We start from the raw sequence: 22,320 nt of genomic DNA, 5'->3' as shown, positions 1-22,320 counted from the left end.
TGTATAACCGACCACAGGCAAGTTCGAGCTTGTCAAATCTTCATATGAACAATGAGAACACTAGCATCGGATTTCATTGTACACAACTGCAGTTCTTAATTGATCTGGCTTCGTTTCATCTTGCATTTATTGTTCATGCTAACAGTCGCCCATGACCTTTTGCTAATGTCAATCTTACACATATTTTTTTTGGGGTGGCAAAACTTCAGCAACTGCATTGCGCCTGGCTTTATTCATGTCCGGAAGATATTTCCACGTGGAAACGCCCATTGTAAAACACTCCACTGAATTAAGCGTCTCACGTTTCTCATTCACACCTCCCATGACGACAATTGTGTTTCCAGAAATAACTGCACAACATCCCCATCTCTTCTCCAACATGGATGGTAAGACTGTGATCTTGCTCGTCTTGCAGTCATACATGAAAACATCATTCAGAACTTTGTCGTCCTCGTCACGACCTCCAATAACAACTACTTGATCTCTCCAGGGAACTGTTGCCATTTCCATCAACAGACGAGGTAATGGTGGCAGCACTTTACACTTATTCTGCTTTGGATCAAACTCTAAAACACCGTCCATAGAATGAAGATCATTCTCTTGCCCACCTAAAATCAATATTTTATTTCCAACTACCTCAGCGCGATGACAATCTCGTGGCTCAGGCATTTGACACAACTCCTTCATAGTGCAAGGTGAGGTAAGTTCCAATTCACTAATCACGTTGGATCTTCGGTTTTTGTTATAATCATAACCACCAATGTGAAAGACACGCTGTTGGTAAACAACAGTTTGACCACAGCCATAAAAAAGCTTTCCAGGAAATATCATCCATACCAATGGAAATTCATTGAGATCCAAGTGCGCGATTGTACTACAGGGATATCCCCCAATAATGAACACCTGATCATCATAAATGAAAGATGAAGCCCCTACATGCTTCTCATGCATTGATGACATCTTAAACCAGCCATTTTTCTCCCAGGAAAATATTTCAGCAGTTTTTCCAGTCTTATTGGAAGTCCCGCCGCCCCCTGCAATCAAAATGTCCTCTCTTGGTGTGTTCAACATTTCCTCAATCGGAGATGTCGGTTTCCTCGACACTTCAAGAATATTAAACCTCTCTAAGATTTGACTCATCATGACTTTCACTTCTTGCACGTCTTTGTTCACTTTGCAAAGATTTTCTTTTACATCTTTGACTTCCTTCTTAACTTCTGCGACTTCGTTCATTGTTTTTGCCCTTGATGCTTCCACTTTCGCATTAAATTCCTCTATTAATTTTCCATTCGCTGCTTCCACTTTTTGATCTAACTCCACCTGACTACTTTGCACCTTTCCACCAACTGCTTCCACTTTTCGATCAAGTTCAACCAAACTTTCACTCAAAGTTCCCACATCTTCTCGTATCTGTCCACAGTCATGACATTTCACCGTCCTATATTCACACTCTACAGTCTCATGACGAACCTTGTCTTTCTTGTTAATCTTCGCACCACAATTTTCGTTTGAACATGACACAGGAGCAAAGCCGCAATTCGCAACATGAGTTTTGAGATCTTCAACACAGACAAACTCTGGACAACCACGACTGGCGTGATCACAATTAATCTTCAGCTTTGATAAATAATTATTCAATACCCGCGGTCGACGAAGCGTGTCGACACTCAAATCTTCACTACATTCAGGACAAGTTTGAGAGTTAACATTCAAATGTTCAGTGATACAGTCGAGACAAAACATATGTTCATTATTTCTACAAGACCTTGGTTCCTTAAGGACATTGTAACAGATTGAACAATGAAAATGTTCGTCAACATCTTTCTCAAACCTGCTGTCGTCGAAGCCATATTTCACTTCTGTTGGACAACAAGCCATTCTTTAAAGCTGACGATAGATTGCTGGACTTTACATTGTTAGAACAGCTAAACAAATAAATGAATTATCTTACATAATGAAGAAGATAACTTGAAAGCAGATAACAGGCGATGTTTTGAAACCCTTCCACTTTCGATTCGCTCACAAACAAGCGAGAAAAAAACAACATTCCAGGAATACATGAAGTATTCCGCACCTTGTGTACTCAACTTCCAGTTCCGCAATTTTTTTGTCAAAACAGATAACTACTTCCGCAGACTACTCGTACGGCTAAAGTTAAAAACGAACAGGTTGCTGCATTATTGACATGAACAGGATTGAAATATGCCGTTGTGCTTTCCAACATCGTATCATAACGGATTATGTTTCAACAATATCGCTCAATGTCATTGACTTGTGTAAACACTAAAGAAGGCACAATATTGTTCGATGTTATTAAAATATAATCTTTTCCGTGTATTTTTAGTTATCAATAGAAACGAAGTCGTCATAAACGTCATGTCATATACGAGATCAAATGACACACATGACCAAAACATGACTTGATATGTTTGACTTGTAGCGAAACGTTTTTCTTTGTTTTAAAGTCATTATTTCTAGCCGAGTGGCGAGGAAATACACTACGCTTCGCTACATTAAAGTTGAAGTTGAAAAAACAGGCTTTACTTTACTTAGCCAAAGTGAATACATAATCTCGAGAATCGTTGATCTCGGTAAGAGGTCATGATTAACTGGATTAACCCACTGATCTCGGATAACCTGAATAGACCGGGTTAGATTGAGTGGATCGGACTGGATTGATCCACGGATTTCAGATAGACAGATTAGATTTATTATTTCTATCGTGTTGATGCTCATTAAATATCGTCACTATCAATTGATAATTATTAAATAAGATGTTTGCGGCGAACTTTAAGAAGATGATTATTTACAACTGATGTGTATGAAATTACTTTATATAATAACTATAGTGAAACACGCAATGTGATTGGTCAATAGCCGTGCAGGATCAGACAATCCTGCACGCGTTTTAGACAATCCTGCACGCGAAATTTAATTTTAATAAAGTTAACCGTTGTTTCACTACAGTTATTTTATAAAACAATTACCAAATGATTTTCCGTGCAGGATTGCGTGATCCATGCACGCGGGATGTTGCTCGACTTTCGGAAAGCGTGAAAATACACTCGCCTACGGCTCGTGTATTTTCACGCTTTCCGAAAGTCTCGCAACATCCCGCGTGCATGGATCACGCAATCCTGCACGGAAAATCATTTGGTATTCCTTTAATCTAAATGCGATGGGGATTGTTGAATCCTCGTACCCAGGAAACCACCCCAAGCACTACTGCGCGCTTTCTTTTTTCAGCTGACCTATATATAAGACCTGAATGCAACGTTATATATTTTACTATTAAAGCGCCTGGGTACGAGGCTGGGATTGTTGTATATCCGACATCGTGAATTTATGTTGAAATAATTTGAAAGAGAAAATTGTTCGATGATCTTGGACCAAGACCTTGGGTTTCTTGAGCGAAGTCTTGGGTGAATTAATATGATATGCATTTACACGCTAATCGCATTAAAATATTTCCCTGTAAGTTTAACTAAGAATGTCAATCCGAATTGGGTACCAGTGCTAGTCTCTTTCTATTGTTTTTGCCAGCGCGATCGTCGACCGTGAAGGTAAAAACAATAGAAAGGGACTGGTACTAGTGCCTAATTCGGCTTCAAATTGGTTTTGAAGATGGCGAACGAGTTACCTTTCCAATTCATATAGAGTTCACTGGTTTTACCCAAATCACAACCCAAGGCAAAGCCAATCACTTGTAAGCAAGCTGTTCATAACTTCCCTACACTGACTAAGCCCTAATCTCACTATACTTATCCGCACGAAGGTTTCATCACAAGGGTATATCACTGGTTAACATCATCGTTTGATTGAGATGAGATATCGTGACAACACTTGGCCCTTGTTCCCAGGGCTCGCCGTCAATCTGCATGGGTAACTTCCGTTTTTCTTTCACAGTTATCTACATTAAAAAATATTGGCGCGTAATAAATATGATGACTTGTTTATATTGACTCGTTACATATTGGAATTCTCCGACCGGAGAATTTTTAGGCAAATTATAATAAAGGTAACAGAGATTATATGTTTGGTTATGGTTGATGCAGCATCGTACCCAAAAGCCATATTGAGAAACGTCAAGGTTGCATCCAGCTACTTTATAGAGATCAGTGACTGGGTTTTGTCTTTGTAAAACAACTTAGGTTGCATGTAATCTCGGAGTTCCTGTAATCAAACTTCAAATGAATGGGTACGTGATATTATACCTTCACTTCATGGGCTTGTCCAAGTAATAATGGATCAGCCAGGTTGACATGCATTCTGGCGATATGAAAGGACGAGTAGAGACCACAGACTTCAAGTTTACCATCGCTAAAACTGGATACGAATATTCTTGCGTAAAAATAATGCATAAATACACCATTGATCGATGCTGAATGAAAATTTATAAGTACGCATGCTTAAAATATTTACCGTATTGAAAGATGGATGGTAAAACGCTACCTTACGGGGGGAAAATCGTCTTCATCATTACCAGAAATCATTTTGACACCAGCGCACCAGCTGTTAATATTCAAAACAACTATTCCTTCCAGTTCAGGCAGTTCAACCACCTTGCCATCCATTTCCAGCTGAACAGAGAAAGTGAAACTCAATGAGGCTATATATAACTATTAAATTCGAGTCCTTGAAATGATATTAGAAGCAGTGATAATAACCATGAAAAGTGTATTACATACAGGTAGTTCAGTGTTAATAACAGCAAAAAAAGATAAGAAAAAAGTTACCACAGCAACAACACCAATAAAAAACAACAACAAAAACAGCAAAAACAAGAGCAGTAGTCGAAACACAGCATACCTGAATCTTTTCTTGCAAATTTTTACAATTAGCTTCTAAAACTTCGTTTACTCCGTAACTAAAGTAAATTGCCTTTAGCGAAAAACATTCAAAACTTAATAATAACACGCCGAGTTTCCATAAAACAAACGAACAAAATGAATAACGAATTCAGTCATTTCGCAGAAATACAAAAGAATACACTTTATTGTACAAAATAACGCTCACAGTATTTTTTGATAATTTTCATAATTTTCTTACCTTGTTAAACAAACGGCTGCTAAAAAGCGATGGTTGTTGTTCACGATGTTTGTGAAATTTTAAGACGACCGTAGCATCGCATCCAACGGAAAAATAACTATTCATTTTAAACACCTGAAATGTAAGGTCACAAACATACAGTTCACTGTACAACCACTCTGATCTGATTTGCGGGCAAATATACAATCACCAGAGATTGATTGCGAGATTGTTATCATGTGTGAGTAGAACTATATTTAGTGATAGCTTGGGTTTGTAAAGGTAAATCAAGGACGGTAATCGATGATTTTCTCAAAAATAAAATGAAAATTAAAAATTGCATCGCCAATATACAAGAATAACTCAAGACACTGGTAAAATCTCTCATATAATATAAGTCTGCTTCGAATAACAACGAACACCGGAAAGCGCGCGAAAGCGCCGGAAGTGAGTCTAACATGCAATACTACTTCATGTAACATGCCACAAAGGCGTGGCGTGGTTTCTTTCTTTTATCTTCTTTATGCTAATGTTAATAATGTAAATATAACTGGAACAGTAACGTTAACAATGTTCATACCCAAAGTATGTAGGAGGGTTTCTTTTACGGGAGGGTCTCATGGGCAAACTCGGTGGACTTGCTTGCAAAACGCCGGGGACCCCTGGTGGACTGGGAGGTACGGGTTCGGCAGGACCTGTGTCCTCATCATCGCTATCATCGGACTCTGTGAAACGTTTGGGAGGAGGTTGGTCGACCCCATCGGACACACGGAAACATTCATCGATTCGAACCTTATACGAGGCTGCGCGCAGCTGTGTGTCGGTGAATTTTTGAACAAAACACCAGGGGAGCTTGATTGATACCACAATATATCGGTTGCGAGCTTTGGTTTTGTCTCTATCGGTGGACAGGTAAACGAGATCGCCAACTTGTATGCTTTGTGACTTGCGACGTGTGTGGGCATTTCTTGAGCCTTTGGACTGTTCACTATAGGGATGGTTCTTAATACGATCGTGGTGTTGCTTCGCGATAACCTCCGTGTCTTTAATTGGAATTTGAGCATTCGAGAACTGATCTCTGTGAGTCCAGAGCTCATGTGCAGATACACCGTTCCGGCGGAGACGGGAATTTAGTCTGGAAATCACAAGGGCAAGCTCAACTGGGGTGACTGGGCTTCCGTCTGGGTTTCGGCGACGTAGTTCTTCTTCGAGTTCCGCAATGGCTTTTTCGGCGACGGGGTTTTTGTTAACATTTTTAATTCTGCCAATCTCTAACGTGACACCTATTTGTTTCAGAGTCAAGTCATTCTGTAATCCGATGAAACCGGGAGCGGGATCAACCCGGACAGTAGCGGGTGGTCCGTCAGGTGAACGGAGAGCAGCAACTAAGGTGGATAAACTGTCCCGAAGTGTCGTGCTCTTCTCATTGGGAATGATGGTGGCTGACGTAAACGACGTTGTAGTTTCCCGTAGTACAAGAATATTTTGTCTGCTTCTACGTAGCACATCTGCCGCAAATGAAACTCCGACCACGCTGGGTGGGTCACTGGTGGTGTGTTGTAAAAGTGGTTGTGGGAGATGTCGGAGTGAGGCGCAAGTGTGACATGTATTGGAGATGCGTTCGATAGCTTTTGTCAAATCGAGAGCATAGAAGTGTCGCTTCATGGCAAGACTGAGTTGGTGGGGAGTAGGATGGTCGAATCGCAGATGGAGAGCAGTTACGAGTCCGTCAAGGGCACTTCTCGGACAATGATTAATTCAGTGCTTGGGGATAAGGGATCTGTGTGGGGCACAACGAGGAGGCCGTCTTTGGCGATGGAAGCAACGTTTAAATACTTCTTGACATCTTTGATGTTTGTAGTCTTCTTTGAGGGACGTGTTCCTTGCTTTAAGTGGGCATGTGTCCGACGAAGATCAGGACACTCGGCTTGAATTGTGCTCCAGGCAGATCTGGTAGTAAAAGGAAGATGGGACAAGTCCCGTATGTCTTGAACCGAGGTGGAGCGAATGACAGAATCTTCAGTAACAGCGATGAAGGTACAAACTTGACAACGCGGCTCAGTGCACTCAGCAGCGTTACGGCTGGAGAAATCGGAGGGGATGTTAGCTGATCCTGCAAGGTGTTGGACACTGACTGCATATCGACTGACAATAGAGAGAAAAGATGTTACACGGGGGCTTGCGGAAAACTCTCCACGGCATAGTTTCTCGATTGCCTGTACACATGGTTTGCTGTCCGTTAATAAACAGGTTTGCTGGGTCGACTGGATTATATAGGGACTGAAATGCTTGATGGCAGTGGCGATGCTAAGTGCCTCTACTTCACATGGCAACCAGGTAACCTGGTGTTTTCGAAGCTTAGCACTGAAGAAACCTGCGAGGTGGATCTTGTTGTCACGGTTGATGTACAAGGTGGCGCCAATACCGTATTTACTGACGGATCCATCTGTGACAATCCACAGCTGGTCTGATGGCCGGGGCAGAGTGATCGACTTGTGTTCAGCAAGAGACTTTTGGGCAAGATGGAACTGCTCCAACAATGTGTCCGTCCATTTTATCTTGGTGCAGGATTCCTGACCTGCACTGACCTGTTCCAGTGGTGCGAGAAGTTGAGAACACCTTGGTAGCACACGACTGAGGGCTTTATAAGCTCCAAGAAATGATCGAAGGCTGCGCACTGTCTCTGGTGGGGGGCAGGAAGATAATGTAGCAATACGATGTGGGCTTGCTGTTAAGGAACCTTGGGTCCATATCCATCCAAGAACAGTAGTGGAGCGAGGACAAATGATGGTTTTAGATGGAGAAAGGTGTAGGTTACACTTCGCAAGGGAATCCAGGATACGTTGCCAGTTCTGAAGAAGTTCCTCGGGTGTGTCTGCTCCGCAATACAGGTCATCAGCCAATTTTGTGGCTATCCCGTCCTGTAGACAATCACCCAGGACTCGGCACATCAACTCTTCTAAGGCAGTCTCTGAGCCAGGCATGCCCATGGCACAGCGGGTGTATGCTCGGATGCCTCGGAATGGTGTGGCTACCCCACAATACTTGATCGATTCTTTTGCTAATGGGATCTGGTAAAATGCACTAGTTAAATCAGTGACGATTAGGTACTTCCATTGAGCAATAGTGCGTAAGGTGGTATCGACATCTGGCATGAGCGATGGTTGAGGCTTGCTGTACCTGGCAACATCAGCAAAGGCTGTGACCAACCTATGACCTCCAGAAGGTTTAGCGACCAAGAACGATGGATTGAGGTATTCTATTGTGACGCCAATGTCCTCTGGGCGTTTGAATACTCCTTGGCGTTCAAGCTCGTCGAATTTATCTTGGAGTTCAAGAAGCTTGTTTCGAGAGTATTGGGGTAATCGACCCTTTCGTTGAGGGGGTTGGACTGGACCCATGTTGACAGTAGCTTGAAAGGGCCAACAGCTCCATTGTATCCGGTGAGGGCGGGGTCGAATACGGTATCATACTTCTGTAGGGCTTTTTTGAACTCGGTACGAATGTGGACAGGTAAAATATTGTCAGGATCCAATTGAACAGTGGAAGAGTGGGCAGCTACAGTAGGTGTTGTAGGGACAACATTGGAGGGAACTGACTGTGTGGTAGGTGTCTCTGGTGTTTGGGTGTGAAGTACCTGGCAGAAATGCTCATTCCGAGCAATTTGTTGTGGCTTGTTGGTGGCATTCAGGATACGCACCTGACCAGCTACAGCTTGGACAATGTGTGGAGGGGGCCAGTCACGACACCTCTTGGAACAATCGGGACGAGGTTCGATTGCAAGGGTGGCATCAGGTTGGATATCAGTTGGTAAGTCTACCTCTAGGTAGTCTCCTGGCCAAACAACTGTTAATGTTGGTGGGGCACGTAAAACTTGGGCATGGGTTCTCCTGATGTGATTTGGGGAGGCCTCTGGTGCATCATCACCGTAATAAGAAACATGAGCTCCCTGAATGGATATTTGCTGTTTGGCAGGTCGAACAGAAATGTCGTTGACTGACATGAATGGTGTTCCTGCCAATATGTCAACGTCAAGTTCGTCTACTACAAGAGCATCAAGCAGGAGGTTTACATGGTTGTGGTGTAAGGTAAGGTGGACCTCTCCAATGACTGTTAGGGGGGTAATGCCATCGGCCTGTAGGGCAGACTGTCTTGTCTTGCATATTGTTGCCCCAATTTTCTTGATAACAGATGTTTTGATCATGCTTGTCTCCGCTCCGGTGTCGAGGGTAAGCTGTAATGCATGGTGTTGGTAGAACACGTTTAGTTGAGGAGATCGTTTGGTGCGGACACGTCGGCCGGTAGATGTTACTCGGTGGCTGTGGGTTGCAGGCTTGGGTAAGACAGGCTCTTCTGGCTCAGAATCAGAGGAGGCTATGTTTGGGTTGTCTGCCATTACTTGTCGAGCGCGAGTTAAATACTGGCGATCTTCTGCCGGAAGGAAAGGGCATCGACTGAGGTAATGGTGGGACTGTGCTCGATTTGCTTGTTTACATAGGGGGCATGACTTAGCTCTTGAGGTCATACCTTTAGGCTTTGAGGCTGTTAAGGACTGTGCGTTTGCAGTACGGGGTTTGGGGGTTGGCGAAATGCAGTACGTAACACCTTGGCTTCATTGGTGGTATGTATTTCATCAAGTAAAGAGTCGAGGGCTTGCGATATCTCCGGTTTCAAACTGGCTAATGTTTGGGATCGAAGCTCTGTGCCATAGCGCTGTTTGACTAGCACAGGTAGGTCAGGGTGTACTAAACGTAACCATGTAATTACAATAAAATTTTCCAGGGTGGGTGTGACTTCCTCATCAGTAGTGGTATCTTCACCATGGTGACGGATAGTGTCACTTGCTTTAAGTAAGTTATCTTCAATAAAACTTACCAGTCGTTGGTAAAGATCCTCAGGACGCTCTCCGGCTTCCAGGTGTATATTGCTGACATCGAGGAAACGTGCGCCTGTTGATTGAAAACCAAAGTGGGCGCGAATGGCTTGCCAAATAGACTGCGTGGACGTGGAATTTTTAACGATAGTATTACGGGATATAACTGGACAAAAGTTAGCGATTTGCCCCAACATCAGCTCTAGATGCGTTACCTTTTGGGCAGCTGTACGACGACTGGCTTGTGGTACGTCTTCGCCGTCGTCAGTGAATCCTCGAGTTGGGTTAGTGCTGGATTTACGCTGCCATGTTGATTCTTCGAGCAGAAAATTGGCAAAATTCGAGTCGAGTGACAAAATATATTGAAGGTTCTGACGCCACGATTCGAATGAGGTAATGGTTTCTTGTTTGGTTAAGGCCCACTGTTTAGGTGCTCGATTGCTTGCCATTCTAGCAGACGAGAAATTAACTTTTCACAGTCTATATAAGCTGGCGTGTCTTTACTAATCTTGAGTAGGAGTACTCTTGTTGGTCTGATATTATGAAGTTTCGCTTCGTCGAAATTTCTTTTATTAATAATAAGATAAGCCGTAGAACGCTGCCACCACGCCAATATACAAGAATAACTCAAGACACTGGTAAAATCTCTCATATAATATAAGTCTGCTTCGAATAACAACGAACACCGGAAAGCGCGCGAAAGCGCCGGAAGTGAGTCTAACATGCAATACTACTTCATGTAACATGCCACAAAGGCGTGGCGCATGCGAAATAATAGCTCAGGCACATTTTGCCTCTGTGGTGAAATTATCTGCATGGGCCTTCTTAAAACCATCATAAATAAAGGAACATTTAAACAAAAAATTATTATGCTATTTCTGGTTTTAAAAGCAATTCACCATTTACAAAACATATTGTTATGTAACAAATTCATAATTAAACAAATTGTACACCACGGTAGTTCTTCATCTGGCTTCGTTTCATCTTGCATTTATTGTTCATGCTAACAGTCCAATGACCTTTTGCTAATGTTAATCCTACACATATTTTCTTTTGGGTGACAAAACTTCAGCAACCGCACGGCTCTTGGCGTTATTCATGTCCGGAAGATACTTCCATGCGGAATCTCCCATTGTAAAACACTCCACTGAGTTAAGCTCGTCACCTCTCTTATTCCAACCTCCCATGACGACAATTGTGTTTCCAGTAATAACCGCACAACATCCCAATCTCTTTTCAAGCATGGATGGTAAGACTGTGATCTTGCCCGTCTTGCAGTCATACATGAAAACATCATTCAGAACTTCGGATTCCTCGTCACGACCTCCAATAACAACTACTTGATCTCCCCAGGGAACAGTTGCTATTTTAGTCAACGGACGAGGTAATGGTGGCATCTTTCTACACTTATTCTTCTTTGGATCAAACTCTAAAACACTGTCCATAAAATGAAAAGGATTCGCTTGCCCACCTAAAATCAATATTTTATCTCCAACTACCTCAGCGCGATGACATTCTCGTGGCTCAGGCATTTGGCACAACTCCTTCATAGTGCAAGGCGAGGTAAGTTTCAATTCACTTATCACGTTGGAACTCCGGTGTTTGTTATAATCATAACCACCAATGTGAAAGACACGCTGTTGGTAAACAACAGTTTGATGACTATCACAGCCATAAGGAAGCTTTCCCGGAAATATCGTCCATTCCAGTGGAAATTCATTGACATCCAAGGTCTCAATTGTACTACAGTCATATCCCCCAACAATAAACACCCGATCATCATAAATGAAAGATGAAGCTCCTACATGATCCTCATGCATTGATGACATCTCAAACCAGCCATTTTTCTCCCAAGAAAATATTTCCGTAGTTTTTCTAGTCTTATCGGAAGTCCCTATGCCCCCTGCAATCAAAATGTCATGTCTTGGTGTGTTCAACATTCCCTCAGTCGGAGATGTCGGTTTGTTCGACACTTCAAGAATATTAAACTTCTCTAAGATTTGACTCATCATAATTTTCACTTCTTGCACGTCTTTGTTTACTTTGCAAAGATTTTCTTTCACATCTTTGACTTCCTTGTTAACTTCTGCGACTTCGTTCATTGTTTTTGCCCCGGATGCTTCCATTTTCGCATTAAATTCCTCTATTAATTTTCCATTCGCTGCTTCCACTTTTTGATCAAGTTCAACCAAACTTTCCCTCAAAGTTCCCACATCCTCTCGTATCTGTCCACAGTCATGACATTTCACCGTCCTATATTCACACTCTACAGTCTCATGACGAACCTTGTCTTTCTTGTTAATCTTCGCACCACAATTTTCGTTCGAACACGACACAGGAGCAAAGCCGCAATTCGCAACATGAGTTTTGAGATCTTCAACACACACAAACTCTGGACAACCACGACTGGCGTGATCACAATTAATCTTCAGCTTTGATAAATAATTATTCAATACCCGCGGTCGACGAAGCGTGTCGACACTCAAATCTTCATTACATTCAGGACAAGTTTGAGAATTAACATTCAAATGTTCAGTGATACAGTCGAGACAAAACATATGTTCATTATTTCTACAAGACCTTGGTTCCTTAAGGACATTGTAGCAGATTGAACAATGAAAATGCTCGTCAATATCTCTCTCAAACCTGCTGTCTTCGTAGCCATATTTCACTTCTGTTGGACAACAAGCCATTCTTTAAAACTCACAGTACATTCTTGGCCTTACATTGTGAAAATAAATTATCACTCATATGATTTATCTTACATTTTAGCGAAGAAAATTGAGTAAATTGGCAGACAAATTTAAACCATCCTACTTTCGCTTTGAGATGATACTAAATGAAGCACTTCCGGCTTTTCAAAATTTCGCAAGGCGCAAACAACTACTTCATGTAGTTTACTATTACATATCACAGGTTGTTATTACATATCACAAGTTTTTTTATTCGATGCTACGACGGATTAACTTGAAGTTCTTTCCCTAAATCTTGGATTTCATAGAATTGAATTTTCCATAATGCCATTTATAATGGGGATTAATGGCAAAAATGACTGGATTCGAAGTAAAAACAATCAATTTTGAATTTAAATCCGTTATCAAATTGTTCTGGTTTTTTATCTGTTTAGATACAGAAATAAAGGAACATTTTAAAGAAAAATTTGCTAAAAAGCAATTACTTTATACGACAAACTTTATTATGCTATTTCTAATTTTGAAAGCGATTCACAAAAGATAGCTATACACTACGCATTACAACAACATAATTACAAAACTAATGTTTATCAAAAAAACCCAACAATATTACCGAATTATTAAAAGGCTGATAACAAAATACAGCTATAAAGTTTGGTTTTCTTTGCAACCAGCAATCTGGGCAAATTTTAAACGACAACTAATACGACTATATTTTTAACGTTTTAAAACTTCGAATAGTACAATTTACTATAAACTGACAGCTATACCTTGATATCACATGCAAATTTCGAAGAAAGCCGAATGTTAAATTTGTTAATTATTTCTGTAATTCCTGGCTGTATGTATAACGAACCACAGGCAAGTTCGAGTTTGTCAAATCTTCCTATGAACAATGAGAACAAGCACCACGGATTTAATCAAAATTTGACTTAATCAATATTTCTTCATTGTACACACGGTAGTTCTTAATCTGGCTTCGTTTCATCTTGTATTTATTGTTTATGCTAACAGTCGCCAATGACCTTTTGCTAATGTCAATCCTACACATATTTTCTTTGGGGTGGCAAAGCTACAGCAACTGCACGGCTCCTGGCGTTATTCATGTTCGGAAGATATTTCCATGTGGAATCTCCCATTGTAAAACACTCCACTGATTCTAGCTTTGTACTTTTCCAGCTCAAGCCTCCCATGACGACAATTGTATTTCCAGTAATAACTGCACAACATCCTTCTCTCTTCTCCAACATGGATGGTAAGGCTGTGATCTTGCCCGTCTTGCAGTCATACATGAAAACATCATTCAGAATTTTGCCCTTGTTATAGCCTCCAATTACAACTACTTGATCTCTCCAGGGGACTGTTGTCGTTTTCGCTAACGGATGAGGTAATGGCGGCATCTTTCTACACTTATTCTTCTTTGGGTCAAACTTTAACACACTGTCCAAAGAATTAAAATCATTCTCTCGCCCACCTAAAATGAATATTTTATCTCCAACTACCTCAGCGCGATGACATTCTCGTGGCTCAGGCATTTGGCACAACTCTTTCATAGTGCAAGTTGGGGTAAGTTCCATTTCACTAATCACGTGGGATTGTCGATGTTTGCTATAATCATAACCACCGATGTGGAAGACACGCTGTTGGTAAACAACAGTTTGATGATCATCACACTTAAAAGTAAGTTTTCCAGGAAATATCGTCCATTCCAGTGGAAACTCATCGAGATCCAAGGTCTCGATTGTATCACTTTTATCTCCCCCAACAATGAACACCTGATCATTATAAATGAAAGATGAAGCTCTTTTACGCTCCTCCTGCATTGATGACATCTCAAACCATCCATTCTTCTCCCAGGAAAATATTTCCGTAGATTTTCCAGTTTCATTGAAATGACCTTCCCCACCTGCAATCAAAATGTCTTCTCTTGGTGGATCCAATAACATTCCCTCAGTTGGAGATGGCGGTTTTTTGGACAGTTCAAGAATATTAAACCTTTCTAAGATTTGACTCATCATGACTTTCACTACTTGCACATCTTTGTTCACTTTGCAAAGATTTTCTTTCACATCATTCACTTCCTTCTTAACTTCTGCAACTTCGTTTATTGTTTTTGCCCTTGATGCTTCCATTTTCGCATTAAATTCTTCTAATTTTCCATCTGTTGCTTCCATTTTTCGATCGACTGCCTCCACTTTTCGTTCAAGGCCTACTAAACTTCCCTTCAAAGCTCCTACATCGTCTCGTACCTGTCCACAGTCATGACATTTCACCGTCCTATATTCACACTCTACAGTCTCATGACGAACCTTGTCTTTCTTGTTAATCTTCGCACCACAATTTTCGTTTGAACATGACACAGGAGCAAAGCCGCAATTCGCAACATGAGTTGTGAGATCTTCAACACAGACGAACTCTGGACAACCACGACTGGCGTGATCACATTTAATCTTCAGCTTTGATAAATAATTATTCAATACCCGCGGTCGACGAAGCGTGTCGACACTCAAATCTTCATTACATTCAGGACAAGTTTGAGAGTTAACATTCAAATGTTCAGTGATACAGTCAAGACAAAACATATGATCATTATTTCTACAAGACCTTGGTTCCTTGAGGACATTGTAACAGATTGAACAATGAAAATGATCGTCAACATCTCTCTCAAACCTGCTGTCGTCGTAGCCATATTTAACTTCTGTCGGGCAACAAGCCATTCTTTAAAGCTGACGATAGATTGCTGGACTTTACATTGTGAGAACACTTAAACAAATAAATGAATTATCTTACATAATGAAAAAGATAACTTGAAAGCAGAAAACAGGCGATGTTTTGAAACCCTTCACTTTCGATTCGCTTACAAACAAGCGAGAAAAAAAAAACATTCCAGGAATACATGAAATATTTCGCACCTTGTGTACTCAACTTCAAGTTCCGCAATTTTTTGTCAAAACAGACAACTACTTCCGCAGACTACATATACGGCTAAAATTAACTAGGGATCCAAGGATAGTGCAAAGTTTTCATGTCCTGCAATACCTAAGCAACCAGACGTTTGTCCCAACATAAACGTTTTGACTTATGCCAGTAAAAATAGAATGAACTAGGTTAAACATTAATCAAAAGGAAATTACTCAAAGTACTCAAATTACGTTAGCCGCGGATACTGTCACTATTAAATTATAATTTTAGTTGCCCATGTAAACCGGCCTAACCGGGCGCGATTTTCTCAGTGTAGTCTCTTTTCTTCGTCAAACAACTGTGACTACATTCACTACATTTATATGATGGCTACAATTTATCCGTCACTTCATAAGAATAGCCAAAATAGTTGCGTAGTAAATAATGTAAATAAACCGCAGTGCATATTATGTCGATGATGTCGATACTTCGACGCGTATAAATCAATACAAAACAATATACTTATAATCAATACTGTATACCGCCAAAATGATTTGAATACTGCACAAAATGTCCGTTTTGAATAATATCATTTTGTACTGTATGCAGAATATCAGGTATCGACTTGCTATCGACAATTTAATATACATGTGTAGGAGTCTATAAATACATAAACAACACAGCGTCGTTTCTTCCTAACCTCTTAGCTCTATTTATGGAATAAACCTTCCAAATTATATTTGTGTTGAATTGAATGCTCGTAATTCATAACATAAGTTGATAAATTGCGTAGCTTTTCAAAGAATTGCTCGATTTTTACGCCCGGAATGTTTCGAAGCAATGCTCGTCGCTCCTCGTCTCTTTACATCGTGAATAATGTTCAAGTCTCGACGGCACATGCGCAGTTGCGAGGTGTGAGAAAGAATCGGGTGTTCCGGGGGGTAATTCTGCGCAAATCCCTTAAAAACAAAACCCAAACCGCGGAAAAGCAATGCTTCAAAATTTACAGTAACCGCCAAAATTCCTCAATATTTTGGTGAACTTTGCAAAAGGGACATAGTACATTAATAAATAAAGCAAGTTAAACTGATTTAAAAACCTTAAATTACTGATCATATTCCAAAAGTTACTACACGCATAAATCAACCCCCGTAAAATTTACACTATGACTGACTGACTGTCTGACTGACTTACTGACTCGTTTGAATTTTCGCCACTCATCACAATACTGCAAAGTTTCTCAAACTTTGCACTAAAAACGAACAGGTTGCTGCATTATTGACATGAACAGGGTTGAAATATGCCGTTGTGCTTTCCCATATCGTATTACAACGGATTCTGTTTCAACAATATTGCTCAATGTCATTGACTTGTGTAAACATTAAAGACGGCACAATATTGTTCGATGTTATTAAAATATAATCTTTCCGTGTATTTTTAGTTATCAATAGGAACGAAGAGGATATACGTCATGTTATATACGAGATCAAATGACACACATGACCAAAACATGACTTGATATGTTCGACTTGTAGCGATACGTTTTTCTTTGTTTCAAAGTCATTATTTCTAGCAGAGTGGCGAAGAAATATACTACGCTTCACTACATTAAAGTTGAAGTTGAAAAAAAAAGCTTTACTTCGCCAAAGTGAATACATAATCTCGAGAATCATTGATTTCGCTCAGAGATCATGATTAACTGGATTAACCCACTGATCTCGGATAACCTGAATAGACCGGGTTAGATTAAACGGATCGGACTGGATCGATCCACGGATTTCAGATAGACAGATTAGATTTATTATTTCTATCGTGTTGATGTGATTAAATATCGTCACTATCAATTGATAATTATTAAATAAGATGTTTGCGGTGAGCTTTAAGACGATGATTATTTACAACTGATGGGTATGGGATTGTTGTACATCCGACATCGTGAAATTTTGTCGAAATAATTGGACCAAGACCTTGGCTTCCTTGAGCGAAGTCTTTGGGTGAATAATATGGCATGCACTTACACGCTAATCGCATTAAAATATTTCCCTGTAAGCTTAACTCAAAATTTGGAAATTTGGAATTGGACTGGTAACTCGTTCGCCATCCTCGAAACCAATTTGAAGCCGAATTGGGTACCAGTGCTAGTCCCTTTCTATTGTTTTTATCTTCACGGTCGACGATCACGCCGGCAAAAACAATAGAAAGAGACTAGCACTGGTACCCAATTCGGCTTCAAATTGGTTTCGAGGATAGCGAACGAGTTATCGTTCCAATTCATATAGAGTTCACTGGTTTTACCCAAATCACAACCCAAGGCAAAGCCAATCACTTGTAAGCAAGCTGTTCATAACTTCCCTACACTGACTGAGCCCTAATCTCACTATACTTATCCGCATGAAGGTTTCATCACAAGGGTATATCACTGGTTAACATCATCGTTTGATTGAGATGAGATATCGTGACAACACTTGGCCCTTGTTCCCAGGGCTCGCCGTCAATTTGCATGGGTAACTTCCGTTTTTCTTTCACAGTTATCTACATTAAAAAATATTGGCGCGTAATAAATACGACGACTTGTTCATATTGACTCGTTGCATATTGGAATTCCCCGACCGGGAAATTTTAGGCAAATTATAATAAAGCTAACAGACGATCATATATTCTGTTATGGTTGATCATACCCAAACGCCATATTGAAAAACGTCAAGGTTACATCCAGCTACTTTATAGAGATCAGTGGCTAGGTTTTGTCTTTGTAAAACAACTTAGGGTCGTAGGTTGATTTGGGTAGAATACGTGTTTAGGCTGAGGTTACATGTAATCTCGGAGTTTCTGTAATCAAACTTCAAATGAATGGGTACGTGATAATATACCTTCACTTCATGGGCTTGACCAAGTAATAATGGATCCGCCAGGTTGACATGCATTCTGGCGATATGAAAGGACGAGTAGAGACCACAGACTTCAAGTTTACCATCGCTAAAACTGGACACGAATAATCTTGTGTATTAAAAATAATGCACAAATACACCTTTGATCGATGGTGAATGGAAATTTAAAAGTACCCATGCTTGAAATATCGTATTTATTTATAATCTGAAAAGATACATGCCAAAACCCTACCTCACGGGGGGTAGGTCATCTTCATCATTACCAGAAATCATTTTGACACCAGCGCACCAGCTATTAATATTCAAAACAACTATTCCTTCCAATTCCGGCAGTTCAACCACCTTGCCATTTCCAGCTGAACATAAAAAGTGAAACTCAATGAGGCTATATAATTATAACTATTAAATAATAATAATCATAAAACTGTATTACAGACAGGTAGTTCAGTGTTAATAACAGCAAAAAAAACATTAAAAAAAACGGTAACCACAGCAACAACACCAATAAAAACAAACAACAAACAAAAACAGCAAAAACGAGAGCAGTAGTCGAAACACAGCATACCTGAATCTTTTCTTGCAAATTTTTACAATTAGCTTCTAAAACTTCATTTACTCCGTAACTAAAGTAAATTGCCTTAAACGAAAAACATTCAAAGTTTAATAATAACACGTTTCCATAAAACAAACGAACAAAATTAATAACGAATTCAGTCATTTCGCAGAAATACAAAAGAATACAGTTTATTGTACAAGATAACACTGACAGTATTTTTTGATAATTTTAATAATTTTCTCACCTTGTTAAACAAGCGGCTGCTAAAAAGCGACGGTTGTTGTTCCCGATGTTTGTGAAATTTTAAGACGACCGTAGCATCGCATCCAACGGAAAAATAACTATTCATTTTAAACACCTAAAATGTAAGGTCACAAACATACAATTCACTGTGCGATCGCTTTGATCTGATTTGCAAGCAAATGCACAATCACCAGAGATTGATTGCGAGATTGTTATCATGTGTGAGTAGAACTATATTTAGAGATAGCTTGGGCTCGTAAGGGTAAATCAAGGACAGATAATCGATGATTTTCTCAAAAATAAAATGAAAAATTGTATGCGTAATAATAGCTCAGCCACAGTTTGCCTTTGTGGTGAAATTATCTGGGCCTAACATATGCTTCTTAAAACTATCATCAAATTATTTTTTTTAATTATTTTTTTTATTTATTTTTTATTTATTTATATGCCCGAAACTATTTAGCTAACAATTTCTGTTAGAATACTTGTTCATTCTGATGTTTTTTTTGTTGTTGTTTGTTTGTTTGCTGTTTGTCAGACAATTTGCATGTTAAATTTGCATGTGAAAATGAGGTCAGATGACTTCGAAACGTCGTTCTTCAATAAATTTGTTATCGCTAACATATTTGTCTAAAATTATTTCTTTTACCTGGTTTAATACAGAAATAAAGGAACATTTAAACAAAAAATAGCTAAAAGCAATTAATTTGTAAGACGAAATTTATTATGCTATTTCTAGTTTTAAAAGCAATTCACCATTAACAAAACATATTGTTATGTAACAAATTCATAATTACACAAATTGTACACACGGTAGTTCTTCATCTGGCTTCGTTTCATCTTGTATTTATTGTTCATGCTAACAGTCGCCAATGACCTTTTGCTAATGGCAATCTTACACATATTTTCTTTGGCGTGGCAAAACTTCAGCAACTGCACTGCGCCTGGCTTTATTCATGTCCGGAAGATATTTCCATGTGGAATCTCCCATTGTAAAACACTCAACTGAATTAAGCGTCTCATGTTTCTCATTCACACCTCCCATGACGACAATTGTGTTTCCAGTAATAACTGCACAACATCCCCATCTCTTCTTCAACATGGATGGTAAGATTTTGGTCTTTCCCGTCTTGCAGTCATACATAAAAACATCATTCAGAACTTTGACTTTCTCATCATAACCTCCAATAACAACTACTTGATCTCTCCAGGGAACTGTTGCCATTTTCGCTAACGGACGAGGTAATGGTGGCATCTTTCTACACTTATTCTTCTTTGGATCAAACTCTATAACACTGTCCATAGAAGAAAAAATATTCGCTTGCCCACCTAAAATCAATATTTTATCGCCAACTACCTCAGCGCAATGGCAAACTCGTGGCTCAGGCATTTGGCACAACTCTTTCATAGTGCAAGGTGAGGTAAGTTCCAATTCACTAATCACGTTGGAATACCGGTGTTTGTTATAATCATAACCACCAATGTGAAAGACACACTGTTGGTAAACAACAGTTTGATGATTATTACAGTCATAAGGAAGCTTTCCAGGAAATATCGTCCATTCCAGTGGAAAATCATTGACATCCAAGGTCTTGATTGTACTACAGGGATATCCCCCAACAATGAACACCCGATCATCATAAATGAAAGATGAAGCCCCTATATGCTCCTCGTGCATTGATGACATCTTAAACCAGCCATTTTTCTCCCAGGAAAATATTTCTGTAGTTTTTATAGTCTTATCGGAAGTCTCTCCGCCCCCTGCAATCAAAATGCCCTCTCTTGGTGTGTTCAACATTCCCTCAGTCGGAGATGTCGGTTTCCTCGACAATTCAAGAATATTAAACCTCTCTAAGATTTGACTCATCATAACTTTCACTTCTTGCACATCTTTGTTCACTTTGGAAAGATTTTCTTTCACATCTTTGACTTCCTTCTTAACTTCTGCGACTTCGTTCATTGTTTTTGCCCTTGATGCTTCCATTTTCACATTAAATTCCTCTATTAATTTTCCATTCGCTGCTTCCACTTTTTGATCCAACTCCACCTGACAACTTTGCACCTTTCCACCAACTGCTTCCACTTTTCGATCCAACTTTACCTGACAACTTTGCACATTTCCACCAACTGCTTTCACTTTTCGATCAAGTTCAATCAAACTTTCCCTCAGCGCTCCCTCATCCTCTCGTATCTGTCCACAGTCATGACATTTCACCGTCCTATATTCACACTCTATAGTCTCATGACGAACCTTGTCTTTCTTGTTAATCTTCGCACCACAATTTTCGTTCGAACACGACACAGGAGCAAAGCCGCAATTCGCAACATGAGTTGTGAGATCTTCAACACAGACGAACTCTGGACAACCACGACTGGCGTGATCACAATTAATCTTCAGCTTTGATAAATAATTATTCAATACCCGCGGTCGACGAAGCGTGTCGACACTCAAATCTTCATTACATTCGGGACAAGTTTGACAGTTAACATTCAAATGTTCAGTGATACAGTCGAGACAAAACATATGTTCATTATTTCTACAAGACCTTGGTTCCTTGAGGACATTGAAACAGATTGAACAATGAAAATGTTCGTCAACATCTTTCTCAAACCTGCTGTCGTCGTAGCCATATTTCACTTCTGTTGGGCAACAAGCCATTCTTTACAACTCACAGTAGATTCTTCGCGTTACATTTTAAGAACAGATTACCAAATATCTTACACTATAACGAAGATAAATTCAAATCAAAAATGAGTCGAGCCTTATGAGTTCTTTGGTGATAGCGTTGTTGTTTCGTTTAACGATGTTTCGTTTTGCGATAACAAAAGCTTGATTATTCAAAATACTTGGAAGATGAAATCATGCGATTTAAAACGCTGGGACTGTCTTTGTACGAAAGCACTACCAAACTATAAAAACAGTTGAGCCGCATACCTCTGCCAGCAGGTCGCATTTTTAATCTAAACATGCATGATTAGATGACTTCCGGTGGTATAAATTTGCTTAATAATTCATTGCCTTAATAATTCATTCACGGCCTTGAATCAGCATTAAAAAAATTAAAACATTTAATCACTGCGCCCTAATATTCCTGCAAAAAATGCCGGCCAATTTTAAAAAAGAAAAAATTTATGCTT

The 22,320-nt window shown here is 39.8% G+C and overlaps 3 protein-coding genes across 3 annotated transcripts; all 3 read right to left on the bottom strand.

Annotated features, from left to right (window-relative positions):
- Positions 1–4,448: 4,448 nt before the first annotated feature.
- On the bottom strand, positions 4,449–5,154 carry LOC114529040 (diacylglycerol kinase epsilon-like). Its single transcript, XM_028550766.1, has 3 exons — positions 5,050–5,154; positions 4,810–4,881; positions 4,449–4,580 (listed from the first exon to the last, which is right to left on the bottom strand). Exons 1-3 carry the CDS (start codon positions 5,152–5,154, stop codon positions 4,449–4,451), a joined length of 309 nt encoding a protein of 102 aa, XP_028406567.1.
- Positions 5,155–13,637: 8,483 nt separating this feature from the next.
- Positions 13,638–15,311, bottom strand: LOC114529039 (kelch domain-containing protein 8B-like). The gene has a single exon (XM_028550765.1). The coding sequence runs from the start codon at positions 15,309–15,311 to the stop codon at positions 13,638–13,640; it is 1,674 nt and encodes a 557-aa protein (XP_028406566.1).
- Positions 15,312–17,894: 2,583 nt separating this feature from the next.
- LOC114529193 (diacylglycerol kinase epsilon-like) lies at positions 17,895–18,727 on the bottom strand. Its single transcript, XM_028550961.1, has 3 exons — positions 18,616–18,727; positions 18,366–18,477; positions 17,895–18,027 (listed from the first exon to the last, which is right to left on the bottom strand). The coding sequence occupies exons 1-3, from the start codon at positions 18,654–18,656 to the stop codon at positions 17,899–17,901; spliced, it is 282 nt and encodes a 93-aa protein (XP_028406762.1). The 5' UTR covers positions 18,657–18,727; the 3' UTR covers positions 17,895–17,898.
- Between the last annotated feature and the right edge of the window lie 3,593 nt (positions 18,728–22,320).

Source organism: Dendronephthya gigantea, unplaced genomic scaffold, assembly GCF_004324835.1.
Source record: "Dendronephthya gigantea isolate DGI-Jeju-01 unplaced genomic scaffold, DenGig_1.0 000053F, whole genome shotgun sequence".
NCBI lineage: Eukaryota > Metazoa > Cnidaria > Anthozoa > Malacalcyonacea > Nephtheidae > Dendronephthya > Dendronephthya gigantea.
Note: the sequence above shows the minus strand (reverse complement) of the source record. Positions and strands in the feature narration are given on the sequence as shown.